Source organism: Hyaena hyaena, unplaced genomic scaffold (assembly GCF_003009895.1).
Source record: "Hyaena hyaena isolate Hyena2069 unplaced genomic scaffold, ASM300989v1 scaffold_9, whole genome shotgun sequence".
NCBI classification, from domain to species: Eukaryota; Metazoa; Chordata; class Mammalia; order Carnivora; family Hyaenidae; genus Hyaena; species Hyaena hyaena.
This window is the reverse complement of record NW_024080641.1, coordinates 5,810,821-5,830,468: the sequence shown is the minus strand read 5'-3', so window position 1 is coordinate 5,830,468 and position 19,648 is coordinate 5,810,821. Positions and strand designations below refer to the sequence as shown.

At 51.5% G+C, this 19,648-nt stretch overlaps 2 protein-coding genes across 3 annotated transcripts in view; one reads left to right on the top strand and one right to left on the bottom strand.

The window, feature by feature from the left end:
• XRCC1 (X-ray repair cross complementing 1) overlaps positions 1–14,525 on the bottom strand; it is a 26,916-nt gene extending 12,391 nt beyond the window's left edge. The window contains 3 exon segments of the mRNA XM_039246370.1: positions 4,630–4,740; positions 13,862–13,954; positions 14,309–14,525. Of these exon segments, the coding sequence (XP_039102301.1) occupies positions 4,630–4,740; positions 13,862–13,954; positions 14,309–14,359 (255 nt within the window). The 5' untranslated portion in view covers positions 14,360–14,525.
• On the top strand, positions 11,057–19,648 carry LOC120241446 (phospholipase A2 inhibitor and LY6/PLAUR domain containing). Of its 2 annotated transcripts, XM_039246547.1 has the most exons (7): positions 11,057–11,140; positions 13,740–13,915; positions 15,623–15,769; positions 16,759–16,875; positions 18,711–18,863; positions 19,076–19,219; positions 19,404–19,648. In XM_039246547.1, exons 3-7 carry the CDS (start codon positions 15,700–15,702, stop codon positions 19,556–19,558), a joined length of 639 nt encoding a protein of 212 aa, XP_039102478.1. In that variant the 5' UTR covers positions 11,057–11,140; positions 13,740–13,915; positions 15,623–15,699; the 3' UTR covers positions 19,559–19,648. The 2 variants fall into 2 exon arrangements, with proteins under 2 accessions (XP_039102478.1, XP_039102485.1); XM_039246554.1 differs by lacking the exons at positions 11,057–11,140; positions 13,740–13,915 and adding an exon at positions 14,934–15,274.

Sequence of the window (19,648 nt, the reverse complement as noted above, 5' to 3'; positions counted from 1 at the left end):
CCCAGGAATCTACAAATTTCATAGGATTCTCCTACAAGAATCAATAACTAAATTTAGCAAGGTCGCAAGATACAAGGTCGATATATATTTTTTATTATGCTATCAACAACTGGGAAATGACATTTTTTAAAAATATAATTCAAACAGCATCAATAATTAGGCAAGAATCAATCATAGATGCGAAGACTAGTGAGTATGAGTTGGTGGAGAAACAAGATATTTATACGGCCTCCAAGTATTTTCCTAAATGAGACTTAACCATTTACAAAGAGCAAAACAACAATCTGACAGTGCACAAGCCTGGTCCTTAATAAACCACCTTAAGAAAAATGATCCAAGTTAACACCACCAGTAACAGAGCAGGTCAACAACAGCATGTGCTCTGTGGTCGGACGCACTGAGAACGCAACACCCCCTCTGGGGTGTTCGGGACAAAGCTGTATGATCTAAATTTCATCATGAGGAAACGTCACATGTTTTGTACAATGAGTGATACTTGACACAGTCACTGACCTGTACTCTTCCAAAATGTCAATGGCGTAAAATGCCAAGGAAGTCACAAGAACTGCTCCCAGGGAAGGGAAACCAAGCAGACGTGACAAATCAGTGCAACGCGTGATCCTGAATTTTCTTTTGCTGTTAAGAACGTTACTAGGATAATGAAGACAATCTGAACAGAGTCTGAGATCAGATGACAGGGTACCAGATCAACATTAATTCCCTAATTTTGGTCACTGTACTGAGGTTAAGAGAATGTCTCCTAGTTTAGGAAATATTCACTGTCGTTAACAGGAATAACAAGGGCAACTTTCAGTTCAGTAAAAAATACGTACATATATAACATTTGAGGAACCTGAGTGAAGATTATAAGGGAATCCTCTGTACCATTTTTGTAACTTTTCTGTAAGTCGGAAGTAAATAAACTTATTGATAAGCTGGTTTAATAACGTACATGGAAATAAATGCTAAGGATCTAGAATAACCAAGGGACTCTTGAAAACCAAAGCTGGAAGTCCAACACAATTTGTTTCAATATTTATCATGAAGACAGTGTGGTACTGGCCCAAGATAAACATCTATATCAATGAAACAGAATAGAGCACAGAAATAAACCTACACATTTATGATCAGCTAATTTTCAATAAAAGAGCCAAAACAATTCAATAGGAAAAGAAAAATCCTTTTTTAAAAGATTTTATTTTATTTTTTGAAGTTTGTTTATTTTGAGAGAGACAGAGGGAGGGAGAAGCAGAGAGAGGGAGAGACAGACTCCCAAGCAGGCTCCGTGCTATCAGCGCAGAGCCCGATGTGGAGCTCAAATTCACAAATGGTGAGATCATGACCTAAGCCAAGGTCAAAAGTCCAAGGCTTAACTGACTGAGCCGGCCAGGCGCCCCTAAGGATTTTATTTTTAAGTAATCTCTACACCCAACGTGGGGCTCAAACTCACAACCGAGATCAAGAGTCGTATCGCGTACTCCACTGAGAGAGTCAGCTAGGTGCCCCAGGAAAATCTTTTTTTTTTTTCTTAAGTGTAAAACAAGGAAAAAAAGACCTTGTCCTCTACTTCATGCAATATACAAAAATTCATTTGAGGTGCATCAGAGATCTAAATGTAAAGTCTAGGGGCACCTTGGCTTAGTCAGTTAAGCATCCAACTCTTGACTTAGGCTCACGGTTTGTGAGTTTGAGCCCCAAGTCAGGCTCTGCACTGATAGCATAGAGCCTGCTTGGGCTTCTGTGTCTCCCTCTCTCTTTGCCCCTTCCCCGCTTGCTTTCTCTCTCTCAAAATAAAACAAGCAAACTAATAAATACATGTAAAATCTAAAACCATAAAGCCTCTAAGAAGAAACCACAGAAGATGGCAGTAGGCAGAATAAGGGCGCCCCAAAGAGGGCCATGTGCTAATCCCTGGCACCTGTGAATATGGCAGAAGGGACTCTGCAGACATGATTAAGTACCTTGAGATGGAGAGATAAGCCTGGGTTATACAGGTGGGCCCAGTATCATCAGTCAGTTAAGCACCCAACTTCGGCTTAGGTCATGACCTCTTGGTTTGTGGGTTCAAGCCCCACATCAGACTCTATGTTGACAGCTCAGACCCTGGAGCCTCTTTAGGATTCTGTGTCTCCCTCTCTCTTCCTCTCTCAAGAATAAATACATATACCTTAAAAAAATAAACAAAGGGCAAGGCAGGAGAGTCAGAGTAAGAGAAGTGAGGATGGAAACAGAGTATTGTGGTTGCTACCTTTGAAGACGGAAGGCACCACAGGCCAAGAAATAGAAATGCACGTGGCTTCTAGAAGCTGCAGTAGATAAGGAAGCAGATTCTCCCCTAGAGCCTTCAGAAGGAGCCCGCCCTGCTAGCACTAAGATTTTAGCCCACTGAGCCAGATTTTGGACTTCTCACCCCTAGAACTGTGTGAGCCAATAAGTCTGTGTTACAGTTTTAAGCCACCGAGTGTGTGGTAATTTGTTATAGCAGCAATAAAAAATTAATACAGGGCCTATCATCATTACTTTGGGACAGGTGAATGTTTCTTATAGGACACAAAGGCACTATGCAGTAAAAAAAAGAAAAAAAGAAAAGAAAGAAAAAAAGAAAAACCTTGATCGATTGGACTTCATCAGCTTCTGCTCATCAAAAGGCAGTTAGATAATGATCATGATGAGCACTGAGTGAGGTACAGAATTGCTGAATCAGTCCACTGCACACCTGAAACCAATATAACACTGTTAATTATACTTTAATAAAAAAGCTCAAAGATAACGAGAAGGGGGAAATCTGCAACTTATGTATCTGAAAAAGAAAGTGAAAAAAAATAAACGAACCCATGATTCACATCCATGACAAAAAGACAACCCAATAAAAAACAAGCAAAAGATTTGAACGGATGCTTCACAGAATAAGATAAATGAGGGACTAGTAAGTACACGAAAGGCTATACGATGTCATTACTTGTCGGGAAAATGCAAACTGAACTCATAATAAAGTGCCAGCAACCAGCCATTTGAATGGCTCAGATTTAACAAATTAAAAATTCTGGCGACATCGATGTAGGTAAGGATATGGAGGGCCTAGAATTCTCTCACCTACTGCTGAAGGGAATAGAAAACGGTACAACCGCTTTGGAAAACTGGCGATGTCTCAGAAGCTTAAGACATACATCTGCCCTAAGACCAGGCAATTCCACTCTTAGATATTTACCCAAGAGAGATCTGCCCGCAGAAGCCTGTACAAAATCGTTCACAGTAGCTTCATTCGCGATAGTCAAAAAGTGGCCACAGCCCAGATGCCCATCCACACGAGAATGGATGAGCAAATCACAGTCTCTGCCCACGGTAAATACTACTCAGCTGACATGCAATAGGGAAGAATCTCTAAAAACAGGACAATGAGTGAAAAAGGCCAGCCACAAGAAGAGTACAAACTGTGAAATTCCCTGTGTATAAAATTCTAGGTCAGGCAAAGCTAGCCCGCCGTAGTGGTGGATGAGAGACCAGAGGCTGCCTGAGCTGGTGAGGGCGGTGGATTTGGGGGAGTAAATTCAAAGGGGTGAGAGGGGCCTCCCCGGGCTGCTGCCCTATGTCTTGATCTGGGGCCGGTTACACAGGTGTACACAGCTGTCAAAACTCACTGACCCGTACTTTAAGATCTGTACATTTTATAGGATGCAACCATTTCTCACTGCAAGAAAAACCCTCATCTTGTAGAAAACAGGTGTGTTTATCTAAAATTGGAAACTTGCAGGCCCCCCGGGTGGCTCAGTCGGTTCAGTGTCTGACTTTAGCTCAGGACATGATCTCACGGTCTGTGAGTTCAAGCCTCATGTTAGGCTCTGCGTTGACAGCTCGGAGCCTGGAGCCTACTTCAGATTCTGTGTCTCCCTCTCTCTCTGCCATTCCCCTGCTCACACTCTGTCTCTCTTCCTCTCTCTCTCAAAAATAAATAAAGATTGGGGTGCCTGGGTGGCTTAGTCAGTTGAGCATCTGACTTTCGCTTAGGTCATGATCTCACGGTTCGTGGATTCGAGCCCTGCGTCGGGCTCTGTGCTGACGCAAGCTCAGAGCCTGGAGCCTGTTTCAGCCTGTGACTCCCTCTCTCTCTGACCCTCCCCTGCTCACGCTGTCTCTCTCTCTCTCCTAGAAATAAATAAAAAAAAAATTTAAAAATAAATAAATAAAGATTAACAAAATGTTTTTTTTTTTTAAGTTGTAAACTTGCTTTCTCAAGTAGGCTTATTTCTACCCCAAGACATTCTGTGGATTAGCCAGCTGGCTAACTCTGATCTCCCAGCCGGCGCTAAAGAATTCAACCGGTAACAAAAGGATTGTGCCAACTCTTAAAATATTTGTAACAGAGCAAAAGGCATTCCTTCTTGTAAACATTTGCCGTGTACGAGGGGACTAATAAAGGCCTCCCAAACAGCGCGGGAGTCTCAGTTCGCCGGGGCATCTGTGAAACCTCTGTTCCGCTCTCAAGCTGTGATGGCCTCTTACAACAAACCACTGCCTCTGGCTGTTCACGCCACCTCGCTGCACACTTGGGTGTCTGCCCTGGGGAGGGGAGGTGGGGGGCGCTGGGGCAGGGAACAGCATGGGTGGGGCCCATCTCAAGACCCCGCTTACCTCGTAGTCTTGCTCCCCAGCCCCTCCGGCCGAGCTGCCCACCAGCACCTCCACGAAGGCCGAGCCGTCATTGCCGATGTCCACGCTGTGTATCTGTTCCTCCTTCTCCAGCTGCGGGGGGGGGGAAGCCGGCGGTCAGTGCCCGCTCTGCCCCTGGGCTCACTATGGCCCCTTGGGAGAGGGACGACCCTCGTCTGGGCTACCGTGTCTCCTTGTGACACAGGGGGCCAGGGTGATTGGGACCACTGTGTCCCCCACATGCAGCACAGGGCATGGCCCACGGCCTGAGTTCAGAAAATATGCACTGAATGAAGACATAAACCCCTACGCTTGTTTCCCCAGCTCCTCCAGACTCTGCCAGATCGGCGTATAAGCCACCGCCACACAGCCCTCCCTCGTGGGACCTGCCAGAGGTACAATTTCATTCCAACAGTCACGCACACAGGGCGCCCAGGTGGCTCAACTGGTTAAGCGTCTGACTCTTGGCTTCGGCTCAGGTCATGATCTCATGGTTTTGTGAGTTCAAGCCCCACATCGGGCCCTGGACTGGCAGTATGGAGCCTGCTTGGGATTCTCTCTCTGCCTCCCCCCTCCCCACTCATCCCCCCCCACAATAAACTTAAAAATTTTTTTTAATATTTTTTAGGGGCGCCTGGGTGGCTCAGTCGGTTAAGTGTCCAACTTCAGCTCAAGTCATGATCTCATGGTTCATGGGTTCTAGCCCCGCATCGGGCTCTGTGCTGACAGCTCAGAACCTGGAGCTGGTCTTTGCATTCTGTATCTCCCTCTCTCTCTGACCCTCCCCTGCTCATGCTGTCTCTCTCTCTCTCTCTTTCTCAGAAAGAGAGAGAGAGAGAGACAGAATCCGAAGCAGGCTCCAGGCTCCCAGCTGTCAGCATAGGGCCCAACGCAGGGCTCAAACCAACAAACCGTGAGATCATGACCTGAGCCAAAGTTGGACGCCCAACCAACTGAGCCACCCAGGCGCCCCTAAAAAATTTTTTTTTAAATCATGCACACAAATAGCACGTGTGTCACCCCCACCCCCAATCACACAGGACTCCATGGATGTTCCCTCAGGGTAGGGCCTGGTGTGGTTTTGCTCACCACTGACTCCTGGGTTTGAATCCCAGCTCTGCCACACACTAGCTATATGGCCTTGTCTTATAACTAACCTCTTGGAGCCTCAGTTTGCTCATCTGTAAAACGGGGATAATCCCCACACCCAGGTTTATACACATGAACACTATGGCCACACTTCACAGCAGGTGGTAAGCGCTCTACCCCTGTCAATCAGGAGGCATTATTAGTCAAGTCTTGACAATTAAAAATTACGTGCTGAAAGAAGAAAGGAATTCTCCCGTAGGTGGGCTTCCTGCAAAGGTTCTGCTATTTCGGTCTGACAGTTAAAGGCACACAAAGCCAAGTGGGGGTGGAAGGCGGTTAGGAACGGCTGAGGCAAGCCCTCTTCCCAGTTCGGAACTCTTTTATTTGGCTCCTAGAGTGACAAATTATTAACAACACTCAAAGGTACCTAGGCCACCGCCCCCACGATCATCGGATGCTCCGATCTCTATCGCCCCCCAGTGAGGAGGTCGCCCAGGCTTCACCTACACACTGCTAGAAACAGGGACATCCCTATATGGGAGGAAGGGGCCTGGACTTGGGGTAAGGCAAGCCTGGGTTCAAATCCAGCCCTGCCATTTCCAAGTTGTGCAACCCTGGGTGACGGTGCAACCTTTCTTGAGCGCCACTTTCCTTTTGTGTGGAATCGGCAGACTGTCACAACAGCCCTCCTCCCGCAGGGAGCTGAGGTGACTCAGAATAATGACAACCCAACACTTGCAGCAAACATCTAAGTGCTCACGTTGCACCCGACACGTCACACATGTGTCTTCTCTCCTCACAACGGCTCTGCCAGGCAGGGGCTATTATTATCTCCACTTAACACATGAGCAAACGGAGGCAGGAAGCGGTTATGTAACTTCCCCCTCCCACCCCCACCCCGGGTCACACAGCTGGTGAGTGGCGGGGCAGGGACTGGAGCCCAGGCGGGCTGGCTAGAGTCCACGTGTGCCCCTCCACCACATCACAGGTGCGCCCAAGAAAGAGGCGGTGCTGCGGGGAGGGGCTTGGCAAGGCCGAGCCAAGCTGGCCTCCTGCCTTTGCAGCTCTGAGCCCCGGGACCGTGTGTGGTGCTGCCCAAGCAGCCCTAGTCTGACTTCCCAGCCTCTTGCCAGACTTAATGGCTCTCCTCCAGCCACACAGCCCTTCCTTCTGTCCCAAGAACAGGCCGGCTCCTCCCCACCACAGGGCCTTTGCACCTGCCATTCCCCCCTGCCCAGACCACTCTCCCCTCAAACCTTCCCATGGCTGGCTCTTTCCATCATTCAGGTCTCTGCTTAGATGTCACCTCTTTAGGCCAACCTAAGTAGCCTGGCCCCTCACCTCCTAACCAGGTGCTTTGCTCTACCCCTATCCCTGCTTTATTTTCCCTCAGTTTCCCCACTTAATATTATGTATGTAACTACACTTTTTATTTGCATTTGTCGTGCATCTGTTTCCTCCCACCAGACTTTTAAGCTCCATGAAGGCAGAGACAGTATCTAAGTCGTCCTCCACTGCATCCTGAATGCCAAGGACAGTGTCTGGTCCTTCCCAGCTCTGCTTGCTTACTGCCGCATAAGCCCAGAGCAAATAGTTTCATTTCACCCCTCGAGCCTCAGTTCCCTAACCTGTGAAATGGGGACAATAGGAGCTTCTAACTCATAGAGTCGTGTGAAGGTTCAAATGAAGAATACATACCAAGCCCCTTGAACAGGGCCTGTTGCAGAGCAAACACTTCATAAATGTCACTGCTACCGTTACCACAGAAGGCTCTGATATGTGCCCAGTGCATGGACGGACAGATGGATGGGAAGCCCTCACTAACCACTTGCAGGAGGAACAAATGCCCCCTGAGTCGTAATTCAGGCTCTGCCCTTCCTGACCAAGTGGCTTTGGTGGGGCATTCACCTCAGTGTCCCCATCTGTCACAAAGGGGTCATCACGGCCAACGCTTTCAGGTTCTCACCGCGTGCCAGGTGCTCAGTGTATTAGTTTCCTGCTGCGGCTGTAACAAATTACCATGAGCTTACTGGCGGAAAGCAGACCTTACAGACCTGAAGGTCAGAAGTCTGAAACATGGTCTTACGCGGGCTGAAATCCAGGTGTTGGCGGGCCGCATTCCTTCTGGAGGTTCTAGGGGAGAATCTGTGTCCTTGCCTTATTTCCAGCTTCTAGAAGCCATGTGCATTCCTCAGCTTGTGGCCCCTCCTCCACCTTCAAAGCCAGCAAAAGCATCTCTCCGACTTCTGTTTCCATCTCTATGTCTCACTCTGCGGCTCTCCCGCCCCCTCTTGCCCTTATAAGGACCCTTGTGATGACACTGGGCCCCCTTGCCCCTCAAATAATACGAGCTAATCTCACCGTCTCAAGATCCCTAACTTCATCATAGCCATAAAGTTCCCTTTGCCGTTAGGTGACATATTCACAGGTCCCAGGGATCAGGATGGGAAATCTTTTCGGGGCCATTATTCTGTCCTCACGGCTGGCTCAGCTCTCCCTGGGCCAGCCGTCCCTGACTCCTCACAGCCGCCTTAGAAGGAAGGGTCTGTTACTATCCCAGGTTTACAGAAGGGGGAACTGACGCTCAGAGGCCAAATAAGTAGATCACATGTCGCACGCAGCTAATGACCAGGAGAGAAATTTGGAACCCATCCGCCTGACTATAAACCAACACTCCTCAACTGTATTTCAACCCTTGAGGTAAAACACAACATCTCTACCTCTCCCACACGACAAAGCACAAGCCCCTATCTGTATCCTGAATGATCTTTGTCGCGTACATTAACTACTTCTACTTTAAACATGCACACATACTCCCTTGTATTTCTTCTTCTTTTTTTAATATTTATTTTCGAGAGAGACAGAGCACAAGGGGAGGGGCAGAGACAGAAAGAAAGGCACACAGAATCTGAAGCAGGCTCCAGGCTCCGAGCTGTCAGCACAGAGCCAACACTGGGCTCAAACTCATGAACTGGGAGATCATGACCTGAGCAGAAGTCGGATGTTTAACCAACTGAGCCACCCAGGTGTCCTGTATTTCTTCTTTTTGATAAAAATTTTCGGACCCCAGTGTTTACACAGGGGGACAACCCAAATGTCCATCAATCTATGAATGGATGTACACTGTTGTGGTACTTCCACGTAATGGAAGAGTTTTTGTAGAAAGAGATGGAGTACTGATGCACGCGACACGTGGGAACCTCAAAAACGTGGCTCAGTGAAAGAAACAAAGGCCATAGCGTGTGATCCTGTTTATGTGACATGTCTGGAAATCCACAGAGACAAAAGGTAGACCAGTGGTAGCTGGGGGCAGCTTGGGAAGAGGGGAACTGGGAGTCAATGTGGAATGGTTGCGGGGTTTCTTGTGGGTGATGAAAATGTTCTCAGTTAACGGTGGTGATGGCAGAATGCTACCACTATGCCAGAACCACTGAACTGTACACTGGACATGATTCAATGGCGAATTTCATGTTATATGGATTTTATCTCAAAGGAAAAAAAAAAAAAACACACACATATGAGTGTTCAGGGTCAGTGCTTAGGAGAAAGGCCTAAGCATAAAGTGTCCGCATCAGCTGCCAGGCTCATGTGCACCTTTCTCAGGAATAAGACGCAACTCATGACAGAACAAATGTGGCTGGGAAGGTTCACAGAGTTCCTGAGACACATTGTGTTAAAAAAATTGTTCTGGGGGGCACCTGGGTGGCTCAGCTGGTTGAGCGTCTGACTCTTTTTTTAATTTTTTTTATTTCTAGGAGAGAGAGAGAGACAGCGTGAGCAGGGGAGGGTCAGAGAGAGAGGGAGACACAGAATCTGAAACAGGCTCCAGGCTCTGAGCTGTCAGCATAGAGCCTGACACGGGGCTCGAACCCACGAACCGTGAGATCATGACCTAAGCGAAAGTTGGATGCTTAACCAACTAAGCCACCCAGGCGCCCCTTGAGCGTCTGACTCTTGATTTCAGCTCAGATCATGATCTCAGGTCGTGGGATCAAGCCCTGCGTCGGGCTCTGTGCTGAGCATCAGGCCTGTTTAAGATTCTCCGTCTCCCCCTCTTCCCCTTCCCGTTCTTTCTAAAAAAACAAAACAAAACAAACAAACAAACAAACCAAAAACCAGTTCCACGTCCAAGAAAGGCAGTGTTATGCACCACTTAAAGGAATAAGGTAGAGGCGCCTGGGTGGCTCAGTGGGTTAAGGGTCCAACTTCAGCTCAGGTCATGATCTCACAATTCATAGGTTCAAGCCCCGCACTGGGCTCTGTGCGGACAGCTCAGAGCCTGGAGCCTGCTTTGGATTCTGTGTCTCCCTCTCTCTCTGACCCTCCCCTGCTTGCGCCCTGTCTCTCTCTCTCTCTCAAAAATAAATATTAAAAACAAAAATTAAAGGAATAAGGTAGAGCTTTACCCAGGATCAGCAGATCTCCAATACAGACTGCTATTTGAAAGCAAGCATGGGGGATAACAGTGTGTATACTAGGTACTTGGTGGAAGAGGTGGATACTAATGTGCTTGTATGTGTACAGTGACCCAGGAGGGCCGTGTGAGAAACTCCTAACAGTGGTTGCCTGTGGACAGAGAGGGTGGGATGGAAGCAAGTGGCGAGAGGGAAGTGTAAACCCTTTTGTGCCCTTTAAATTTCGCACCATATACACATCATACTCATTCAAAAAGTTCAGTTAATAAAAGTGCAATGGACTAGGGGCACCTGGGTGGCTCCGTCGGTTGAGCGTCCAACTTCAGCTCAGGTCATGATCTCACAGTTCATGGCTTCAAGCCCTGCATCAGGCTCTGTGCTGACAGCTAGCTCAGAGCCTGGAGCCTGCTTCGGATTCTGTGTCTCCCTCTCTCTCTGACCCTCCCCTGCTCACGCTGTCTCTCTCTCTCTCTCTCAAAAATAAATAAAACATTGAAAAAAAATTGAAGCAGGCTCCAGGCTCCAAGCTCTGTCAGCACAGAGCCTGACGCAGGGCTTGAAACCGTGAGCTGTGAAATTATGATGTGAGCCAAGTCTGACACTTAACTTGACTGAGCCACCCAGGCGCCCCCACTGGGCATTTCTCTCAAAGAGTTCGTGCCAATGGGGCGTGCGGCACCGGAGCCTCCTGGACGTTGTCCCAGCCACCGCTCTGGCCCAGGTGCGGTGAGCCAAGAGGCTGGAACACCCCTCCCGGAAGCAGGGGGCAGGTTATTCACTGAGCCTCCTTCGGCTGCTGCCAACAAAAAAGGTGTGTGTGGCCGTCACGAGCAGAGGGTTGAACCCTGTGTGGCAATAGCCAGAGGTTGCATCATATTGTTTGGAGGAAAAAATACAGGGGAGTAGAACACGCCACGGAGCAGTGTACATGCATCGGTGTCCAGAAATTTCTGCCTTTTGCGCTTGCTTGAGAAGACTCACAATCAGCGGTAGGTGGATCTGGGGCCGCCCTGCACGCTGGCAGTCGCCACGTGCCGTCAGATTTCCTGAAGTGTCTCTAACGCGGCACAAGTTCACGGCTGGTGCCATGCAGCTTGCTCCTGCACGCGCCCCCTGCGCTTTATTCTCAGCACGGAAGCCAGGGTTCCATGGGAACCTCGGTCCGATTCTGCTCCTCCGCTGCTCAGGGCCCTCCCGTGGCTCCTGCCTCGTCCAGAGTAAGAGCTGAAGTGCTTACAGTGGCTTTCAGGCCTCCGGTGTGTTGGGGGCCCTCCACCCCCACCCCGTTAGCTCATGACCTACCTCTCACCCCCCCCCCAACTCCACTGCACCCACACTAGCCTCATCGCTGCTCCTCCGAACCCCCGGGAGCCAGGCCGCTTCGCAGTCTGTGTTTCCTCCCTGGGTATTTACAGAGCTCACCCTGCTCAATGTCACCCTCTCAGGGAGGCCCTCCTGGATCCCTAGGAAAAGGAAAACCTCCTGCCGCTGCCTCCACCCCCAGCTGCCGCATCCCCATTCCTCTGGACCGCTGAATTTTCTTCCACAGCACTCCCCATCTATGTGTTTTACTTATTACTGCTTTGTCACTTTTCCTACTAACACGACAGCTCCACAGGACTAATTTTTGTCTTGTCCTGTCCCCAGGACCTAATAAGAGTGCTTGGCCTACAGGAGGTGCTTCATAAATAATTACTCAATGAATGAATGAACAGAAGAATCCATTCACTCCTGGGGCGCCTGGGTGGCTCAGTCGGTTAAGCGTCTGACTCTTCGTTTCGGCTCAGGTCATGATCTCACGGTTTCGTGAGTTCGAGCCCTACGTCAGGCTCCATGCCGACAGTGCCATCCCAACCCTGACAGTGCGGAGCCTGCTTGGGATTTTCTCTCCCTCTCTCTCTGCCCCTCCCCCTCCACTCTCTCTCTCAAAATAAACAAACTTAAAAAAAAATCTATTCACTCCTGAGTCTATAGGTCCTGCCCCTGTGCTGACAGCTTCCACACCTCTGTCTCCAGGTCCAGTTCCGATTCCTAAGTGCCCCCTAGATATCTCCCCAGGGATGTCCCAAAGTCACAGCACAGCTACACATCCCACCTGAAGGTTCCCAAGCTGCCCCTTCTCTGGGTTTCCCATTTCAGTGACAGCTGCAGTATCTCCCCGTCTCCCAGACCAGAGACTCCTGTGGTTCGCTCTGGCCCCCTCCTCCCCACATCATGTCTCTTCTGCCTCTGGTCTCTCTGCTCCCACTGCAACTGGGGTACAGAATGGAATGCGATTCTCCCGGGGCCACCTGATCCTCAGACGGCCCAGCAGAATCATCACCCAGCAATAAAAACGCGAATCCCTCCCTTTACACAAACATCTACCTGTTGACAGAGCACTTGTGCAGACATTATGTCACCGGGTTTTCACAACAACCCTGGCCTTAGATCTCGTTATTCCCAATGGACAGATGAGAGAAAGATGTTCAGTGAAATGCAAACATTTGCCTGAGGCCACAGAATGAGTAAGAGGGAGAGCCGGGGACTTGAATCCAGGTCCCAAGACTAGGTCATGAGCAACCTGTACCCCTCTCCATTTAAAGCATTGGCTCTAGGCAAGTGGCATAACCTCCCTGGGCCTCAGTTTCCTCATCTGTAAAATGAGGTAATAACACACTGTAGGTCATGGGGTTTTTATGGATTCAGTGAGTTAAGCCATGTATGGAGTTCAAAACAGTAACTGGCAGTTGTAATGCTGAATAAATATTAGCCCTCATTATTTTTCTTACTATGTTAGAAACTTAGGAGATGTTTAAACTAAAATCAGAAAGTCTTAGAGGTCTGTGTATTTTCCCTAGGAAGAGAATGCTCAGCTTCTCTCTAATTCTAGAGAGGCTCCGTGACCCAAAACTTTTTTGGAATCACTGGGCAAGAGAGAGACTGAGAATATGTTTAACACAATCACGTAGGCCTTGCTCCCCAAACACCCCTCCATTCAGAAGTGATGAATGTGGCCCAAATCAAGAGAGCCAGCGTATGACAAAGTGATGCTATTTATTGATCGTGCTAATGGCCCCTGTGAGATCACGCAAGTGAAACGCCTAGCCCAGAGCAGATGCTTCAAACACACTTAGCTCTCTCCTTCCACCAGGCTGTGTGGAATTCTGTAACCACCTGGGGTCAAAGCACCCTTTTCCCTCTGTGCCTCCCTCCAACTTCAGAGCCCTGGGGTGAAGACTGAGCGACAGCACGTACAGAAGCACTCAGAAGAACCTGGCAAGCATTCCAGAAATGGTACTTAGACCGGTCATTTCACTTCTCCCCTCCCTGTGCTTCGGTTTTCTCATCTCTAAGATGGGATTGACTGGCTTACATGATCTTCCAGGGGCTTACATGATCTTCCAGGGCACCTTCCAACCCACTGACTTTGGAAGGCAAGATACATGGAAACGATTCGCTCTGTTCCAGCCGAGGAAGCTGAGGCTCAGAAAGCAGAGGCAACCCACCCAGGCCACACAGTGATCCCTAGGGTCACCCCACACCTAGTCCTTGGGCCACCATTGTTCTCTGCTAAGGTGCACAGCAATCACGCTGCCCATTTTCCAGGTAAGGAAGCTGAAGTCCAGAAGGGAGAGTGTCAACCCACTGCCAGTTGGCTGAAGAGCAGTGTCTGGACCCTGAGTCTCCAGACGCCTATCAGGAAGGAGACAAGGGGAGGGCAGGATCACCTGGAGCACCACAGAGATGGTCTTCTCGCCCGCCTTGGCTGCCCGCCATTTTCGGTAAGTATCTGCCTTGAGAAGATTTTCCGCACAGTGGGTCTGCAGAGAAGAGTGGAAAAGGGAAAGTAAGGGTACAGAGATGAGAGCTCCGGTCCCCAGCTCTCCGGAGCCCTCTGCTATCCCCCCAGATTTAAAATTCCCCGTTAATCCCACCACACTCTGCTTGAGCCCCCTATAACAGTTCCCCCTGGAAGCTCCTCACTTCCTCCTGTTCTCTCCGGAAGTTCCCCTATTCCACATCTCTACCAGAATTCCCTGACAGCCTCCTGGAATTTCCCCTTGACCCGCCCTGGACTTCGGTGAAGTTCCCTTTTACACTCCCAAAGTTCTTGCAGTGGCCCCCGCAGGGATTCCCTTACGTCTTCCAACCTCCCCCCCTCGTCAGTTCCTCACCGAGTCCTGGCTACTGCAGGACACCACATGGCGGAGACGGATCTCCGGCATGTCAACGTCTTGGGCTTCGCCTGGAGCGAAGGATGAAAGAAGTCCGAGTTTTGGGGTGGAGCGCCGAAGGGGTGCTCCCAGCGCGGGCTAAAGTGCGCAAGCGCACAGGGCTCGGGCCTTTCAAACCACGGCGCGCCGGCTCTCGCGTAAACACTGCGCAAGCCCAGTCGAGTCTCTCCGGAACGAGGCGCTTAGTCCCCTAGCAACCGGCTTGCCTCTAAGCCCCGCCTTTCCCAGGCCTCACCACTCTCTAGCCCCGCCTCCCGGTGACATTCACTCCTTGCTTTCTGGGCGCCTGGCAACAGGAGCGGCCTCGGGGATTGGCCCCTAGAAGAAATTCCCGATTCTCATTGGACAATGCAGTCACCGCCCAAACCGAAGTCTCAGAAATGGAGAGAACACAAACCTGAGTCGATTTTCTCAGGGAGTCTGGAGCCTACCGCAACCGCCCCCTCTCCACCCGTTTCTGCAGTTAGGCTCTTCCCTGCTACCCCCACACCATGCGCGCGCGCGCGCGCGCGCGCGCGCACACACACACACACACACACACAAAATCTCCCATCTCTCCAAGGTTATGCCCGAGGCCAAGAGAGAGAGCATCAAGGACCTACATAAGACACAAAGCACGCATCCAAACCAGATACACACACCCAGCCTAGAGTGCTTCCACCCATGCCTCAGTTTTCCAATATGTGACCTGTGGGCATCTGTCTCCTACCACACCCGCCCCTGACCGTTGACAGGCATCCCTCTGTTCGGTCCCTGCGAGCCCCAGGGGTGCAGCCCCAGGCGGGGTCAGAGCTGGGGACAGCCCAAACACAAGGCAGGGAATATGAGCCAAGAACACGAAGAAGGAAGAGAAACAGGGCGCCCGGGCCCCCGCAGAACGAGCCTGGACATGCTGGGCGCTCCCAGGTAGGGCCTCACCCACGCTGGGCAACTCCTTGGAAAGGGAGAAGAGAGGGGATCTCAGTCCTCCTAGCAGCCACTCCACACCTACAGGATATCAAATGACCCAACTCTGACCTTGGGATTCAGGACAGGAAAAAAAAAAAAGGGGGGGAGAGAAGGGCCGTGAGAATGTGAGAAATCAGGAAAGTGACCTTCTGAGTCTGGATGGAAGAGGGGGCCAGAAGCTCAGACTCCTGGGGTCCCTGTGGAGCACGAGATGTCCATGTCCCTTTTGGATCCTGGTTCCATATCCCCAACCCAGAGCCACAAAGGCCCGCCCTGAGATGTTACCTCAGCTATTTCTCACCCCAGGGTGAAGGTGGATCCAGACCCGCCCCTCCTCAGCTCCCTATAAGGGCTGGGAACCCGGGACTGCAGGTTCACTCATCATGAGTGCTTCCATGAAACCGGGGACCTTCCTGCTGGCCTTCACACTGTTCTGCACCCTCCTGGGTCTGGGTAAGTGAGAAGGGGTCTGGACCATGAGGACCATGAGCGAGCACTCAGCAAAGTCCTTCAGGGGGAAAGAGGAGGTGTCTTGGGAATGCAGACTCATGGTGAAAGCAGAAACTAAAGGAAGAGAAAGCCTGGGGCCCCAAAGGAAGAAAAGCTCAAAAGTTCATGTGGTTGGCTCCCTGTGGGCACTTGGGGGGCTCCGAATCCTCTATGCCCCCCAGGCAGGGTCTCAAAATAAGACATATGAATCTAGGAAACGGGATGAGAGCATGACTAGAAAGGGAAATCTAAAAAACAAAAACAAAACAAAAATTAAAAACCTGGGAAGAGGGCATGGAGGACAGATTTCCTTTCTCCTTGGACTCTACAGAATTCAGACCCCCAGCCCCTCCTCCCTTAGATTCAGGAGTTCTGACAGACCCCACTTTCCTAAAACCCAAGTAGGTGTCTGGGCCCCAGGTTGCCTATTCTTTTGGGACCAAGGAGTTCATGTCCTCAGCCCTCCTGGTCCTGACTCTCCTTTCTTGATCTGGGATGGACACTCCAGCTTTGGGTCCCCCATCTGAGCTCCTGCCAGCTCCAAGACCTATGCCTTGTCTTGCGTCCAAGAAACATCTGGACCTGAAGCTTCACAGAAGCCCCTGGAAACCTTAGCCAGGATCCCTCCCTGTCCCTGAGCTTTCTCAGAGGTCCCTAGCATCCCAAAGTCCCCAGCCTTATAATTAGGTAAACAGGCTCCCTGGTGGAGTCGCTTCCCGCCTGTGGAAGCAGCTTTGCTGGCATCACCACCGCGTCCCAGCCAGAGCACTGGCCATTTCCCTGGTCAGCGGTCAGTGCTCCACCCATGCACAATTAGGGAGACACCTGTCCCTCCTCCCTCAGGACTCCAAACCCGGTTCCCTTAGCCTCCATCTCCCTCTGGACTCTGAAGTGGACCCCATGGTCCCCTGACCACACCCCTCATGACTACAGTCTGGCTCTCTACACTGCAGGATGCCCGCTGAGCTGTGAAGTGTGCCGGGGCTCCGGGCCCACGTGCAGCGGGAAAATGAAGACTTGCGAGGCCGGCAAGGACGCGTGCGTGGTCATCGTAGGGGAGTCCTGCACAAGTATGATGCCTGGCGTCACACCCTGGGGAGGGGGGTGTGCATTCAAGGGTAGAAGATAGCACCACACGCAGGGAAGGACCATCACAGTTCTGGTGGTGGGAGGTCAGGGAAGAGGGAAAGACTATCTTGAGGTGGTGGATGGAAAAAAGCGAATTCAATGGGATGTTGGAAGCCATTGTTGTCAGGAGTTTCTGAAAATGGGACTCTCCAAAATATTAGAGGTGGGCAGGGAGCAGATATAGAGACTTTCTTAGGCAGGAGGTGGTGAGGAAAGGAAAAGACACGGGGGAACAGAGAGCTGGTGGGGGGGGGGAGTATCTAATAGGCAGGAGGTGAATGGAGGGGGAGGAGGAATAGAAGAGAAGGTCGGGAAGAATGTGATCAGGTTGACAGTTTCCGGTGAGAGGGAGGAATGGCCCAAAATACCAGAAACCGACATTCCCGGGGATGGTGGGAGTCCCGGTGTGGGCTGGAAGGGGCCATTTCTTTTCTTTTTTAATGTTTATCTTTGAGAGAGAAAGAGACAGAGCATGAGTGGGGGAGGGGCGGAGAGAGAGAGAGAGAGAGAGAGAGAGAGAGACCCAGAATCCGAAGCAGGCTTCAGCCTCTGAGGTGTCAGCACAAAGCCCAACAAGGGCTGGAACTCACCAACCATGAGATCGTGACCTGAGCCGAAGTGGGAAGCTTAAGCGACAGCCACCCAGGCACCCATGGAAGGGACCATTCCTGACAGGAGGAGGCGACATGACATGGAGGTAGAGAAAGAGACATATGGATCACGCCAGACAGGAGAGGAAAGATAACCCTGAAGTACGGAGCCAGTCGCCATGGAGAGAAGTAGAGACGGAGCTCTGGAGGCAGATGGGTGAAGTGGGAGAGGCCATGACTTTAATGGAAGCAACCGTCCCAGGCCTGAGAAAGGATGAGTAGAAGGGGAGCACTGGGGAGTGCTGATTCAAAACGGAGCCATTGGGCACAAGAGGAGAGAGGATGGGCTGGAGCAGGTGTGAAGACCGAGGCAGGAGATAAAGGCCGCAAGGAGAGTAGGAAGAAACCAGCCGACTGGTGGGGGTGGGGGTGCGTAAGGAGGGTGGGGTAGAGGGTGGTGGCGTTGGCACGTGGGTGGAAGGACCCCAAGGGCTTCAAGAGCCCCCCGCCGCCCCGACATATAGGAGGGCGATTCAGACGCTGAGGTTGTGGGGAGAGGGGGAAGAACTCTGGGTGGTGAAGAAGAAAAGCCTTGGATTGGAATGGAAGAGACCACCACATGGTGGGGAGGGGGGAGGCCACGAAGACTGGAAGAGACCACTGCAGGCAAGACGGGGGGTAGCCAGGTAGGGAGGCAAGAGACCACTTTAGAGGATATGGGTGTTGCGGGGTAGGGGTTAGGGGCAGCCTGCCAGGGTTTGCTGGAAGGGATTTGGAAGGTGGGAGGGAGGGCGAAAGTGAGGCGATCTGGAAGAGACCATTTCACAAAAGCATGGGGGGTAGTCACCCGAAAAAGACCCTTTGGGGCAAGACCCTTGGAGGGCCGCAGTGGAGGGGGGCGGAAGGGACCAAGTCAGGCTTGGCAGTGGGTTGCTGAAAGAGACCATCAAGGCTGGGGGCTATGATTATGGGGCAGGTGTGTGTGTGTAGGGGACGTCACCTAATTACCGACCCAGACCATACCCCAGGCAGATAAAGGGGCATGGCTTTGGGGCGCTGGAAGAGACCACCCTAGGCAGTCGCGGGGTGTGGGGAGGGCCAGGTTGGGAGAGACCCCGAGGCCGGGGTCCACGCCAGAGTGGGGCCAGCGGGCGCTGCCGGAGCCCTCCCTGCCCCCCATTCTTCAGAGGGCCGCCACTCAGTGAACACCTACAAGGCCTGCATGAAGTTCAGCGACTGCTACTCGGGATTCGTATCCACCACCATGGGCCCCAAGGACTACATGGTGTCCAACACGCGCTGCTGCCAGAGCGACGGCTGCAACCACGGCTCCGTGCCCCGTAAGTGCCCGCCAGGAGCCCGCGGTGTGGGCCCCGGCCTGGCTCTGGCCCGCGCTGAAACACTGGGGCAACTCGCTTGCCGCGACCCTATGTCCTTCCCCCTAGATGCGACGTCCATTATCCATTAGCAACCCATGTCCCCCAGGGGTGCTGTGAGGTTAGGGAAGGGTTGAATCCTCCCTTTGCCTCTTACACCCCACTCTGCTCCCCAGCTCCCCCGAACAATCGGACGGAGAACGGCCTCCAGTGCCCAGCCTGCATCGCACCCTTTCAGGAGACATGCCCGGGCACCCAAGCAGCCCGCTGTGTTGGCCAGGAAACCCACTGCGTCTACTTCGCTGGCAAAGTGCAGGCTGGTGAGGGGAATCTGGATCTCTAGGGAAGGGGACGGGGGCCTCAGAACCGGAGGCCCATACTTCCAGGTTCCAGGGGAGGTGGTGGCTCCAGGTTGCTGGGTGAGGGCACGGGTGGGGGACAGAGGAAGGGGTCATGAGGAAGGAGGAGTTAGGAGCCAATTCCATTCTGAAACCCCCTTCCCAGGTCTCATCACTCCCAAATTTGCCACTCGGGGCTGTGCTACGGAGAGTGCCTGCTTCGCCAAGGCTGGGGCCCAGGTACCTTCAGCCTCTTATCTGTACTTCCTCCGCCGAGCCGACTGCCTTCCAGCCTCCCAGCCCCCTGGCAGGGCAGAGTGAAGAACTGAGGAGTATGTGGCTTGAAGTCTCCATTTGTCCTCTGTCTACACCTCCCCAAGTGCCTATAAATTAAATAGGTTAACAAAGCAA

What these genes read in the sequence shown, in the direction of transcription:
- LOC120241446 (XM_039246547.1), top strand. Translation starts at nt 15,700, where the DNA reads ATGAGTGCTTCCATGAAACCGGGGACCTTCCTGCTGGCCTTCACACTG. An exon ending in CTGCACCCTCCTGGGTCTGG is followed by an intron (nt 15,770 to 16,758) that starts GTAAGTGAGAAG and finishes TCTACACTGCAG; the next exon opens with GATGCCCGCTGAGCTGTGAA. An exon ending in CAACCACGGCTCCGTGCCCC is followed by an intron (nt 18,864 to 19,075) that starts GTAAGTGCCCGC and finishes TCTGCTCCCCAG; the next exon opens with CTCCCCCGAACAATCGGACG.